The 12,170-nt window shown below is 37.8% G+C and overlaps 1 protein-coding gene across 2 annotated transcripts in view; it reads right to left on the bottom strand.

Moving 5' to 3' along the window:
• LOC124825211 (protein MICRORCHIDIA 1-like) overlaps window positions 1-10,479 on the bottom strand; it is a 42,889-nt gene extending 32,410 nt beyond the window's left edge. For both annotated transcript variants that reach the window (XM_047297817.2, XM_088104598.1), the window contains exons 1-5: window positions 10,120-10,479; window positions 9,350-9,424; window positions 8,170-8,204; window positions 7,392-7,470; window positions 7,189-7,278 (exon numbers count right to left, since the gene is read on the bottom strand). In XM_047297817.2, the coding sequence (XP_047153773.1) occupies window positions 7,189-7,278; window positions 7,392-7,470; window positions 8,170-8,204; window positions 9,350-9,424; window positions 10,120-10,378 (538 nt within the window). In that variant the 5' untranslated portion in view covers window positions 10,379-10,479. The remainder of the gene's footprint in view (window positions 1-7,188; window positions 7,279-7,391; window positions 7,471-8,169; window positions 8,205-9,349; window positions 9,425-10,119) is intronic.
• Window positions 10,480-12,170: the final 1,691 nt, after the last annotated feature.

The raw sequence follows: 12,170 nt of genomic DNA, 5'->3' as shown, positions 1-12,170 counted from the left end.
AGTGAGCCTACTGGTTACGGCCCAAACTCAGGTACGTAACAATTGGTCCGACCTGTCGGATCCGACAAGGGAGAATACGAGGCCAGCCGGAGCGACAGAAAAGAGAGAGGACGTCATGGAGGGAAGGATGAGCGCCGTCGAAATCAAACTAGAACACGTGGGGTTAAGTCAAGAAAGCATGCAAGTGTCCATAGGCGTGGTGGAAACCAAGATGGACGCACTCTGCAAGAATTTTCGAGAACTAATGAGTAATGACCACACGAATCCCATACCTAGAGGGGAAACACGAAGGAAGTCAAGGGTCCGTCAATGGAAAAATCAACGAGGAGGAGGGCGAGAAATATGAAGAACCAAACGGCGATAGACCGTTCAGTAGGGAAGGAGATGGATCGAACAGTGACAGGGGTAATGTGTCGCATGGAGTTGGACGCCAGGAAGAACCTCTGAACTGGAGAAGAAAGATCGAGTTACCAGTCTTTGAAGGGAGTGATCCACTGAATTGGATCAATAGAGCGGACAAGTTCTTTGAATTACAAGGGGTGTCTGAGGAAGAAAAGTTGCGTTTGGCATACATTAGCATGGAGGGTAGTGCAGGGTTTTGGTTCAGGTTTTGGAGGGAACAAACAGACGATCGAACATGGACGGGACTGAAGGAGGCGATAGTGGTACGGTTCGGAGGCATCAGCCAGGGACCAGTTTTTGAGAGGCTGGCTGCCGTTAAGCAAACGGCCACAGTAGAGGAATACATCCAGGAATTTGAGATCCTGGTAGGGCAGACAAAAGGATTGGCCAAAGCACAACTTATGGGATATTTCATGGCCGAACTACAGGATGGAATTCGAAAGCAAGTGCGATTACTTGATCCGAGGGAATTGATGATGGTTATGAGGATAGCGAGGGACGTGGAGGACGTCCAAGGGGGTACGAAGACGGGGAGTGGAAGCACGAACAGGAACCAATCCTGGGGAAGACCGGGTAGTTCTGGCACGCGATTGGAGCACGGTCGATCCAACCAAAACCGATCGGTAGGGACAGTAGGAAACCGAGCGGGAACCACAGAGAACGGAGGCGCAGGGGGAAGAGATGGAACGCACAGGGGTGTCGCAGGTCGTTCGTTCATTAACAACAGAGAAAGAACCATAAGGAATTTACCTTATGCGGAGTATATGAAAAGAAGGGAAGAGAGAAGATGTTTTAAGTGTGGGGGACTGTTCGGTCCAGGCCACCAATGTCCAGAAAGGAGCTTGCAGATGACGATATTGGCAGAGGATGAGGAAGACGACGAAGAAGAAGAGAATACTGAGCTCAACCAGAGACAGATGGAGCTGTCAGCTTTCTCAGAAGGAGGGCTAACCCAGCCCAAAACGATGAAGTTACATGGACAGATAGGAGGGAGGCAGGTGCTGATTCTAATTGATAGTGGCGCCAGCCACAACTTCATCAGTAAAGAACTGGTGAAAGAGTTGAATTTGACCGTGGTGGATACTCCCCCTTATTCGGTGAGTTTGGGAGATGGACAGAAGAAGACCCGGGGATGCTGTGAGGAAGTGGTAATTCACATGGGGAAAACCGAGATTGCCGTACGGTTCCATCTGTTCGAATTGGGAGGGGTTGATGTGATACTAGGAGTAGAATGGTTAGCCAAGCTGGGGAAGTGACGTTGAACTGGAGGGAGTTGACCATGATGTTCGACCAAGGAGGAAGGAAAGAAACCATAAAAGGCGACCCCACCTTAGCTCGGAGGATGGTTGACCCAGAGGCGTTGTTCAAGATGAAAGAAGTAGAAGCCTGGATGCTAGTATGGGACCTCGGGTGGACCGAGGGGAGAGCGGACGAAGAACCGTTCGATCGTGAACCAATTAACGACAGGGAACGAGCGGTCCAGATGATAGAAGGGGGAGAGAGACTTAACCGAGCGGTAGAAGGAAGAGGGAGCACGATGGCCGAACGGTTAGTGACAGGGAACGAGGAGCACGATGGCCGAACGGTTAATGACAGGGAATGAGCGGTCCAGATGATAGAAGGGGAGAGAGACTTAACCGAGCGGTAGAAGGAAGAGGGAAAGAGGGCCAAAGGGTGGGGAGCAGCGAGGAGCATCCTAACTGACACAGCAATTAGGATGGACGGGAAATTTATTAGAATTTAAGGGCCTATCTCAGGATATTATTAAATATAAATTAAATATAGTAAATAAGGGTGAAGATATTCTTACCTGATAATCTTAATAAATAGGCATAATTACTATGATTCTTTACCTTTTCGGGAGAGAGTGATTAGAATAAATAAAGTTAGAGTCTAGGGTTAAAAATATGTTTTTATGTGTGAGATTTGTAAGAGAGGTTATGCTCTCAGGTAACTGACGGAGATCCTGCTCCCAGTTATTGGTTGTTATCTTTGGTGCAGTATTTTCTATTCAATAACAGCGGTATATTCAGTAAATTTCCAGTGTTCCTTATTTGTGCGAGTGTGTGAGTGAGCCTACTGGTTACGGCCCAAACTAACAGAATATATTTTTTAAGCTTAAATACTTTTCAACATAATTTGGACACCTCCCCGATAAGTGGTGTGGGACGACATCAATTATTGTTTAAACATTTCATAGGCACTCCTATTATGAAAACAAATATAAAAACAGTTCATACCATTTAGCTAATTGTTTTAACTATTAAAAAATATATTTTTAGTTTTCTATACCTGAGGGTCCTTTATTACATGAAAACTATATAAAGCTTACAATTTTTTATTTTTGAATGTGAATTATGCAAATCTTAATTCACAATTTATATTTTTGTTATGTTTATTTATACGTGTATATATATAGACACAAACACACATAGAAGGAGTGTCCTCATGCCCCATATTTTGGAGAATAGCCGTGTTTTGATGTCAGTATTGGGCCATGTCTAGTGTGCATGTTAGAGTCAGTGCCTCATAGGTCAGTTGTTCTGCTGAGCAATCTAGAGTTCAATTGTTTGTTGGACTAAGCAGACAAGTGTTCAATTGTCTGTTACGCTGAGCCATCAGTTTCTATGTTGGGCAGTCAGTTTCTGCTATAGTCATTAACCCCGAATCATCAGTTAGTTACATAGATCTGTATGCTGGCCTGGTTTGTTTAGCTTCCTCGGGAAATCACTGTAATCTGTATGAATATAGATGGTTGTATCTCATTCCAATGTAATGAAAAACGTAATTTTCAGCTCTCTTAAATCTTATCTCTTTCTCTTATTTTATTTTTAGTGTCTTTAGTACAACTGTCAATATGTTATAGATTAGTTAAGTTGTGACGTTCCCAATCTGTTATTTCTTTCAAGAGCCTAAGGACCCACATCCATGGCTTCCAAAACTCCTCCACCATCACCTAGTCCTCCCCCACTTCTGCTCTGGTTACTTTCTCTCATCAAACCATAAAGAAACTTGAGGGGAAAAAATTTTCTTTCAGAGACAGCTGGTCAAACCAGATACCAAAGCTCAAGACTTCACCATTATCTTGAAGCCTAACAAATTCCACCTAAGTTACTCATTGCTAATAGATTTGATCTCACTGAAATGAATCCTAAATTCCTCCCCTAGGAGTTGCAGAATCAATTATTGATCTCTTGGTTATAATTTTCACCCTCTACCACAACTCTCTCACACGTTGGTTTACACATGCATACTAAATTTCAAAGAGATTTCATGCTCACTTTCAACATCTGTGAGAAAGTGCAACATGTGAGATTGAAGCTTTTCAACACTTCTCTTGAAGATTGATATTTTACTAAATTTTTTCCATAAAGGCTTTCATAGAGGATTGTTATGTGGTTGTTGATTCTATTTCATGTCAAGAATAGCTTCATATAATTCTTGAAGGTCTTTCTAGAGAATATGCTCCTGTAATTTCTATAGATGAGAGTAAACTAGATCATTGTAGGTTGAGAAAGTTTAAGCATTGATTCTGTTAGATATATTATCTTTATTTTATATTTATCTTTTATCTTTTATCTTTAGTTAGTTTGTTATTATTTCTTATTTGTATTTTGGGCTTAGCCCATATTTCTTCTATTATAAATAGAAAACCCTATGTGTGTATTTAACACAAGGGAGATTAATCCCATATATAATTTTCACTATATTCAACATGGTATCAAAGCTTAAGGTTCTTTTTTGAGGAAAAAGTTTCTGGTGCCTCTGCCACTACATCCACCGTTGCCGGCGGCGGCGCCATCTACTGCCGTCGGCGGTGCCATCATCTACCGCTGTAACTACCGAAGTTCTAGTTTCGACTGATGATCACATGGTTTTCATCGTCTCGGCCAGGCGACTACCATGCCTTTAACGACGCCTTCATCGGAGTTCCTTTTAAAGTTATGGATTTGCTCACTTTTTCGTCGTGCATTGTGGCATGTTTGGTAGTTGTTTAGAGCATCGAGGCTGCTCTTTTTCCTTTTTCAGGCGTCTTGATTGGAGAATTTTGGATTTTTTATGGTTTCTCTCTCTTATTCATCCATGGCTTCTTCCGCTGGTGTCTCTTCTGACCTCATTTTTTGTCACCATTGTGTTTGACCCGTCTATATATGCTTCTTTTCCCATGGAAAAGATGGTTCTTGTTAGTTTATTTATAGTCATGGGGGCTCTTCAACAATTACATCTTTATCCACTGGTGGCATTCTTCAACAGTGATTTGCAAGAAGAGATTTACATGGAGCAACCTCCCAGATTTGTTGCTCAGGGGGAGTCTTTTGGGTTGGTATTTCGTCTTCTATATCGTCTTGCAAATCATTAGCAATTTGGTGTCACTCGAGTGCAGAAGCAGATATTTTCACTAAGTCTTGATGAATTATATTAGTAACAAGCTTGGTACATAGCTATGTACTAGCTTGAGGGGGAGTGTTAGATATATTATCTTTATTTTATATTTATCTTTTATCTTTAGTTAGTTTGTTATTATTTCTTATTTGTATTTTGGGCTTAGCCCATATTTCTTCTATTATAAATAAAGAACCCTACGTGTGTATTTAACACAAGGGATATTAATCCCATATATAATTTTCACTATATTCAACAGATTCTTACCCAAGAATTGCAAAAGAACAAGTCCTTAGAAAAAACTGTCAAATTAATGTCAATGAAGCCACTACTCAATCTTTTTGCCAATCACAAGGTGAATCTGTACATCAAGCTTATTGACCATAGATGTTCTTGCAATCACTGTAACTCTAGATGTTCTCAAAGAACATAGTGGTTGTTATGGCCTTCAACACAAACATGATGATCAGTCATCTATTTAATGTTAATGTGCTTCAATTTTGGGCACACTGCCACCACTATTTATGATCTACCAGCCAATTCTCCCACATCCCAACTATTGTCAACTCTAACAATACTCTTTGTTGTTAGTTGGTGCACAACTCTGTGTGAGTTATAAATACAATTGTGTGAGTTGCAAGCATGAGTGGTGTGAGTTGTATTTGTGAGGTGTTTTCCACTTTGATATTAGTTGTCCTCCACCTTTGTATTCTTTGTATTCCTATAAATAAGAGATGAAGGTTATGGGTGTTTCCAAGCCCTCTAAAACATACATTCTTCTCTTTTCTTATTTCAAGTTGGTATTAGAGCTTCCGATCTTGGGAGCCCTACATCCATATTTTTTTTGGGTTGCCTGAAGTGCACCCATTTCCTCCAAAATATTGAGTTTTTCTAAAGGGCACCCGACTTGTGGTTCTTGCACCCCACTGAAGCCTTCACTGGACTTTTGTCGGGTCTTCGTCGAAGCTCACCAGACCTTCACCAGAGCCTTGTCGAACCCTCAGCGGACCTCCACCATACCTTCGCTGCAGCTGTCATCACATTTTTAGCTATTTTTAGTAAAATGGCATTGCCAAGAGAAAAAATAAGGATCTTCTTGAGGTAAAATGGGCACTTTCTTTCTAAATGCATGTCCCTAAATCTTATTGAGGCGAGGTTGTCCTCACTATTGCCTATCTAGTCTTCATAGTTGGGTGTTTAAATGTGTTGTGTATGTCCATATTCATAGTCAATTCCATGGAAAGTTAGATCCTAGAGTTGTTAAATGCATATTCATTGGTTATGCATCTAATAAAAAGGGATATTGTTGTTACCATTCTCCAAGTCGAAAGTTGTTTACCTCCATGGATGTTACTTTTGATGAAGCTAAATCTTTTTACACGGGTCCTCAGCTTCAGGAGGATAGTTCTTTTGAAGTTGGGGCTTTTGAATCTCGAGTCATCTTTTGTATGTGTCATACAAGAACCATCTTATTTCGATATTACTCTTGGTACTCCTAATATTTCTCCATAAACATCTCCTATGGATGTCTCTAAAGTTGCTCCTAACAATCCCGAGTCAGGGTCAACTATAGAAACTAGTCGTCCAAAAAGATTTTTCCATATACAATACCAGAGGCGACAAAAGCAACCTAACTTGATCCAACAACAGCTCCAATCATCTGAGCCAAGGGTAAGTACTCCTACTGATGCCATTGAACCTTTGGAAATTTCTTTGAATGGTAATTGTGAACATGACCTTGATGACCTGCCCATTGCCTTGAGAAAAGGAACTCAGTCTTGTGCAAGTATCCTATTTCTCATTTTGTGACCATTAAACACCTTTCTATGCAACACCAGAGTTTTCTCTCTACCATTGATGCAATTGGAGTTCCAACATCAGTTCAAGAAGCACTAATGGATGAGAATTGGATGCAAGCCATGAATGAAGAGATGAGTGCCTTAGAAAGGAACCAGACATGGGAAATTGTTGACAAGCACTAAATAAAAAACTAGTATGACTAAGGTTTAGAGAGGGAAATTTTGAGTTTTTATTTTATTTTATTTTGGGTATAATATTATGTTTTGCTTTGGGAGTTATGGGCCCAAATAGGTGTAAACCATCTAAATGGTTCAATTTATAAAAGTTCTTGGAAAATGAGAATCTTAGGGATTTAAATGAAAGAAAATTGCCAAAGGGATATAAAATTTGCTTAGTTTGAGTCCCTATTTAAATATTTCCATCGTCATTGTTCTCTCCCTAGAAATATAACATAGTGCATGTATCAACAAAAAAATTAAACAGAAAACAAATTGAACACCATTTGAAAAGGATATAAATGTATATGCAAATATTAACATTAGTAGAGTTCTTTAAGTCGGGTGCAGAAAAAGTTAAAGAAATGAATAAAATAATTTCAATTACATTGTCCTATTGTTGTCTTTGACTTCTTTGATGAATAACCCAAGCTCATGCATTTTCGAATTGAGCTAGGGTCCATTCCACCACCATCATCTGCATAGGAAACAAGTGCTCGATTAAAACTTTGTTGACAATAACTAACATCAAACCAAAAAAATTACTATCGACACAGTAAGAAAATGTATGTTTGGAATTGGATAGCATACCTAGGAAACATAATGCAGGTGAATTATCCTTCTTGACACCAAACTTGTCAATCTTTACAAAAGTTGCACCATTTTGAATCTTAAAGTACAGAGAAAAATTTAGTACTCACTAATACTCATGTTCTATAACAACAATTCCCAAATAGCTTATTAGTAGTTCCTCATAGACAGGAGTTTTTAGGAGGAAAGTTTTGCAAGCATGCAAGTGATTTTCCAGTTCCACAGCCAAACAAATATGACTAATATTTGTTAATTCAAATTCAAAATATGTGTGATCCTTTTAAACCTAATACATAGGTTACATGTAAACTAAAATGTTTTCATTTGAGAAATAGTGATCCAAGACAGTGACTCGAGGCACTACAGGTACGTCTAAGAGAATAAGATAGTAGGACCAGAAAGGAGAAGGTAGAAACCTACTCATAGGATTACCTAAAAATTCATACTCCAAATATTTCTTCTTCCAAGGAGGCTATTCAACTAACCCTGGGCATCAATGGATTTCCCAAGGAGGAATTGTCACCCAGCATGAATACTAGTCAAAGGGGTTTCAAACCAATGCACATGGAGAATAAAATTTTTTATCCCCATCAACCAGGTGAGCCAACCCTTGTCAGTAGACCAACTTTGAAATGCTATAATATAAACTCGATCAAAAGTGAATTTAAACCATAGTAGCTTATCATAAAGCTAAAAGTCCTCAACAATATTTTTGTCACGCTGACTAACTGATTATCTTACTGCCTAAAGAGTAAAATACTTTTTACTGGAATCATACCTCATCCACAGCATTATCCACTAGCTCAGCAATTGCTGCCAATTAAGAAAGGCATATATTATGAATAAACAAGCAATCCATCATATATGAAAAATATTTAAAGCAATAAGTCTTCATTCAACATTTAAAAGAAACATTTAGCAATTCCAATCACTATCCTTGCTATCCAAAATTATCTTAGAAACATATCAGTTTTATTCTAAATAAAACCATCGTAAGTTGTAGAAACAAAAACAGACAGCAATTTGAAAAGGCAACTCAATAAGAAACAAGTCTTTAAACATATCGGATCCACACAAAGACAGTCTACGAATGTTTTCTATTTGCCCAGTTAACGCTTCATAAAGCCTGAGAGCATAAGTTGCATCAGGCTCTAGCTTTGTCAAACAACCAAATTCACAAGTGGTAGAAACTTGCAGCAGTTGCATGAAATAAATTTTTATGAATTTTTATTTTTAGTATGTTAATTTAGATGTTAATGATAATAATGTATAAATTTTTATGTTAATTTTTATTTTTAGTATGTTAATGATAATAATGTATAAATTTTTATTTTTAGTATGTTAATTTAGATTTTCAAATTGCAATTTTATATGAATTAAGTTTTATGAATTTTATACCTATCTAGACAAGTTTCTTACACATGCTGTATCCTATATCTTCGTAATACATATTGTTGTATCAGACATATCATATCTGCACATCATAGATTCCAACTAAACAAAACTACAAAAGCGACACAATGCATCTTGGGAAACAGACAATTACATTCCAAACCAGGAAAAAAAGTAGTATCTTAGCAAGAACATTACCTAGCCACTCAATAGAAGTAAATTTTACACACAAACCAAGCCAAAAAAGTAACATTTTTGGAGTGCAGTTATAAAAAATTGCACTATAAATTGGAGGTATTTTGCATATCAAATTTGATGCGTGAAACAATTTGAATAAAGTAATTTGCTTTAATACATTTACTTGGAATATGTACGAGAGTTAAACTAATAATAAATATCAAAATTATTAAAACTAAAATCAAACCAAATCTATACAAACAATTTGAACCAAAAGGATTTCAAAAATAAATTAATTCTTATCTTAATTTTTCAAACAACGAATTTATTCTAAAATCAAACCAACTCCCAAAATTTGTTCAAATACAAGAGAGGCAAAGAAAGCACACCTCCAAAAGCCCATTTATGGGAAGTCGCATTAGAATGCAGAAACTTGGGGTGCACCCGGGCATGCTCTAAGTGACCTGAAATTGGAGGGTAACAGTTAAGGGTGTGCCTGAATGGCAGGCTTTAGAGGATAAAGAGAAATAAGGGTTAACTTTTGAACCTGAATCAATTACTTAATAGTAAAGTCTTCACTCATCACAATATTACGAAGGAATGAGATGACCCTTAACGTATGGCAACGTTTTCTTTTTAAGTTGTTTTTATTGTTATGGTCGTTCTACAGTTATATCATCAAGCGTGGATGTTTTAATTCAGTTATGAACACTCAACAGAAATCCGGATATTATTCTCTTCCACATCTCTCTCTATTTGACTCTTCACAACTTATACAGGTAAACAATTCTCAAAATGAAAGAAATAAAACAAAAACCCTGGTTTTAAAAAATGATCAAGGACCGCAATTTCAAGGTTCATGGAGTGTCCGCGACTGCAATTGTGGCACATCCGCTGCATTTGTCTGAAATTTTCCACAATAATTGCGACAAAATCACGATAACGGTCACAGTTTAAAACCTTGTACGAAAGGTTAGCATGTAACCATCCGACCATCAATCATTCAATTTTTAAAATATCATACACACACATGTAACTCTATCAACCCTTTCCCTCCATACACCTTCGTCAAAATATAACCTAAGAGAACGGTGTGAGTAATGAAATTAATTTTGGAGGAATTAAAAGAATTAAAATGACAAAGGGCAATGTACAAAACCTTGAAAGGGAGCGGGCTTCGAAGAGGGACCAACAGCGTAATCCCCGGCTTTCCAGAAACTTCTGAACCGGCCGTCAGAGACAGAAAGAGTGGAACTCGAGACAGGGGTTTCTTGCTGCACAAGCTCGACTTGAGACGATGGAATCATCTGCGATAACTTATCTTTAATGACGGAAGCTACGGTGACGCCGCCGTCGCCGTCGCTATCAATGTCGACGACGGGGGCGTCGTTTTTCTCAGTTTTGGGAACCAAGGACATGGAGGAATCGAGAACACTCGGAAACGAACTGTTGTGCCTGGGTTATCGATAGTGAAAATACATGTTTTTCTCAGGGAGAAATACGTTTAAAGAAAATAAACTAAGATAAACAGTAAAGCATCCCATACATATACATCGACAACTATATTTTAACAACATTTCGACGCCAAGTGTCAACGCCCCATTCGTCCCTTTGTAATAAAATTAAAATATGAAATTCGTTCGTTTGGAATAAAATTAAAATACGAAAATGTGACGTGAAAAAGGTCATAGGATTAAAAGATTACTCATTTCAAAATTACCTCTCGTATTTGATCTCTTCATTCTCTCATATTTTTCAATTTTTGTTCTCTTTATTCATTTTGATTATCTCTCCTCATTTTAGTTCTCCCTTCATTTTTGTCCTCAAACCTTTGGTGAAGCTCGTGATTTGCAAGGGATGAACCCAAAGCTTCAATGTTTGGTGAAGGTCCTTATTTGCGTAGGACGAACTCAAAGTCCGCTCTCCTTAGTTTGGCCCTCTATTTCGTTCACTCTCATGTTCCTCATTGTACACAATGGCATTCTATGGTGACCATGATGGTTCGAGTAAGGTAGATGTGTTTATCCATTTTCTTCATTGCGTTTTGGGTTTGGCATTGGGTTTTCGCTATTGTGTTTAATTTTTTTTGTTTTCATTTTTGGGATCTGACCTTTTATTATCTTGGTCTCTTTGATGCAGTTATGTGTTCGTCATTCTTTTTCAAGAAAGTATGTTTGTGCTTTGAAGAGAAGAGTAAAAGGAGAAATGTACAAAGTACGCCTCGTGCAGAATCCGACATGAACACTGCCTTTGTAAGCCTGAGAGGCATGTACAGCAACCAACCCTATGTGTAGAGGTTTATGAGAGTCGGATCGCGAAAGCGTTACAAGAGCAAGGCGCTTAGAACCCAATACACAGCAAATAAAGCAAAACACGAGTGATTTTTATATTGAATCCTTATAGAAATGAATACAAAATTGTACATAGATGAACAAACAAGTTTATTGTACCCGATTTTTTTAATGAAATAAAAGATGAAACTTTACATCAGTTGGTTATTGTTAATGTTAATTCAAGTTTTAATGTCTTTGTTATTGTCATTGTCAAATGTGTTGTTATTTTCAATGTGAATAAACAAAGTGACCAATGTGATTGAGTATCATCCATGAATAATGATATCACCAATTTTCATTGCATCTATGGCATGCGTAGCCTATTTTGTCTCTTGTAATCGATTACAATGAGCCTGTGAACGATTACACTAACAAAATTGTTGTTTTGTACAAAAACCCATGTTGCAGGAGCCAACTATGGGCACACAGGTAGCCAAATACATTTTATGTTATTTTTTCATATTTCTTGGGCAGTCCATGGTGAAGGAAAGACCCAATGTTGGTGTCAAGACCAAGTTGGTTCAAGTCCTGAAACAAGTGCATGCCATTTTGTGCCTTGTAATTGATTACAAGGACCTTATAAATGATTACACAAACAAAAATCTAGTTTTTTACAAAAACTTGTACGGCATGAGCCAACTATGGGCACATAAGTAGCCAAAGACAATTTGAATGAGATAACATGTTGTCAACTTAGACCTTTGCTGACTATTTTAATGATAAATTTTTCCCCTGGCCTCCAAATGATGCAATTCTTTTTTATTAGAAACTAGTCTAAAAAATCTTTCCAATGACTACTAATTTGTAGTTTTTGGACATCTGAGTAGGTACAATTTATTCTTTAAAGTTAATGCTTTATATATTCCTGCCAACTCTG

The sequence above is a fragment of the Vigna umbellata genome, chromosome 1 (genome assembly GCF_029865625.1).
Source record: "Vigna umbellata cultivar VRB3 chromosome 1, Vumbellata_1.0, whole genome shotgun sequence".
Lineage (NCBI taxonomy): Eukaryota > Viridiplantae > Streptophyta > Magnoliopsida > Fabales > Fabaceae > Vigna > Vigna umbellata.
This window is presented reverse-complemented; position numbering and strand designations above follow the sequence as displayed.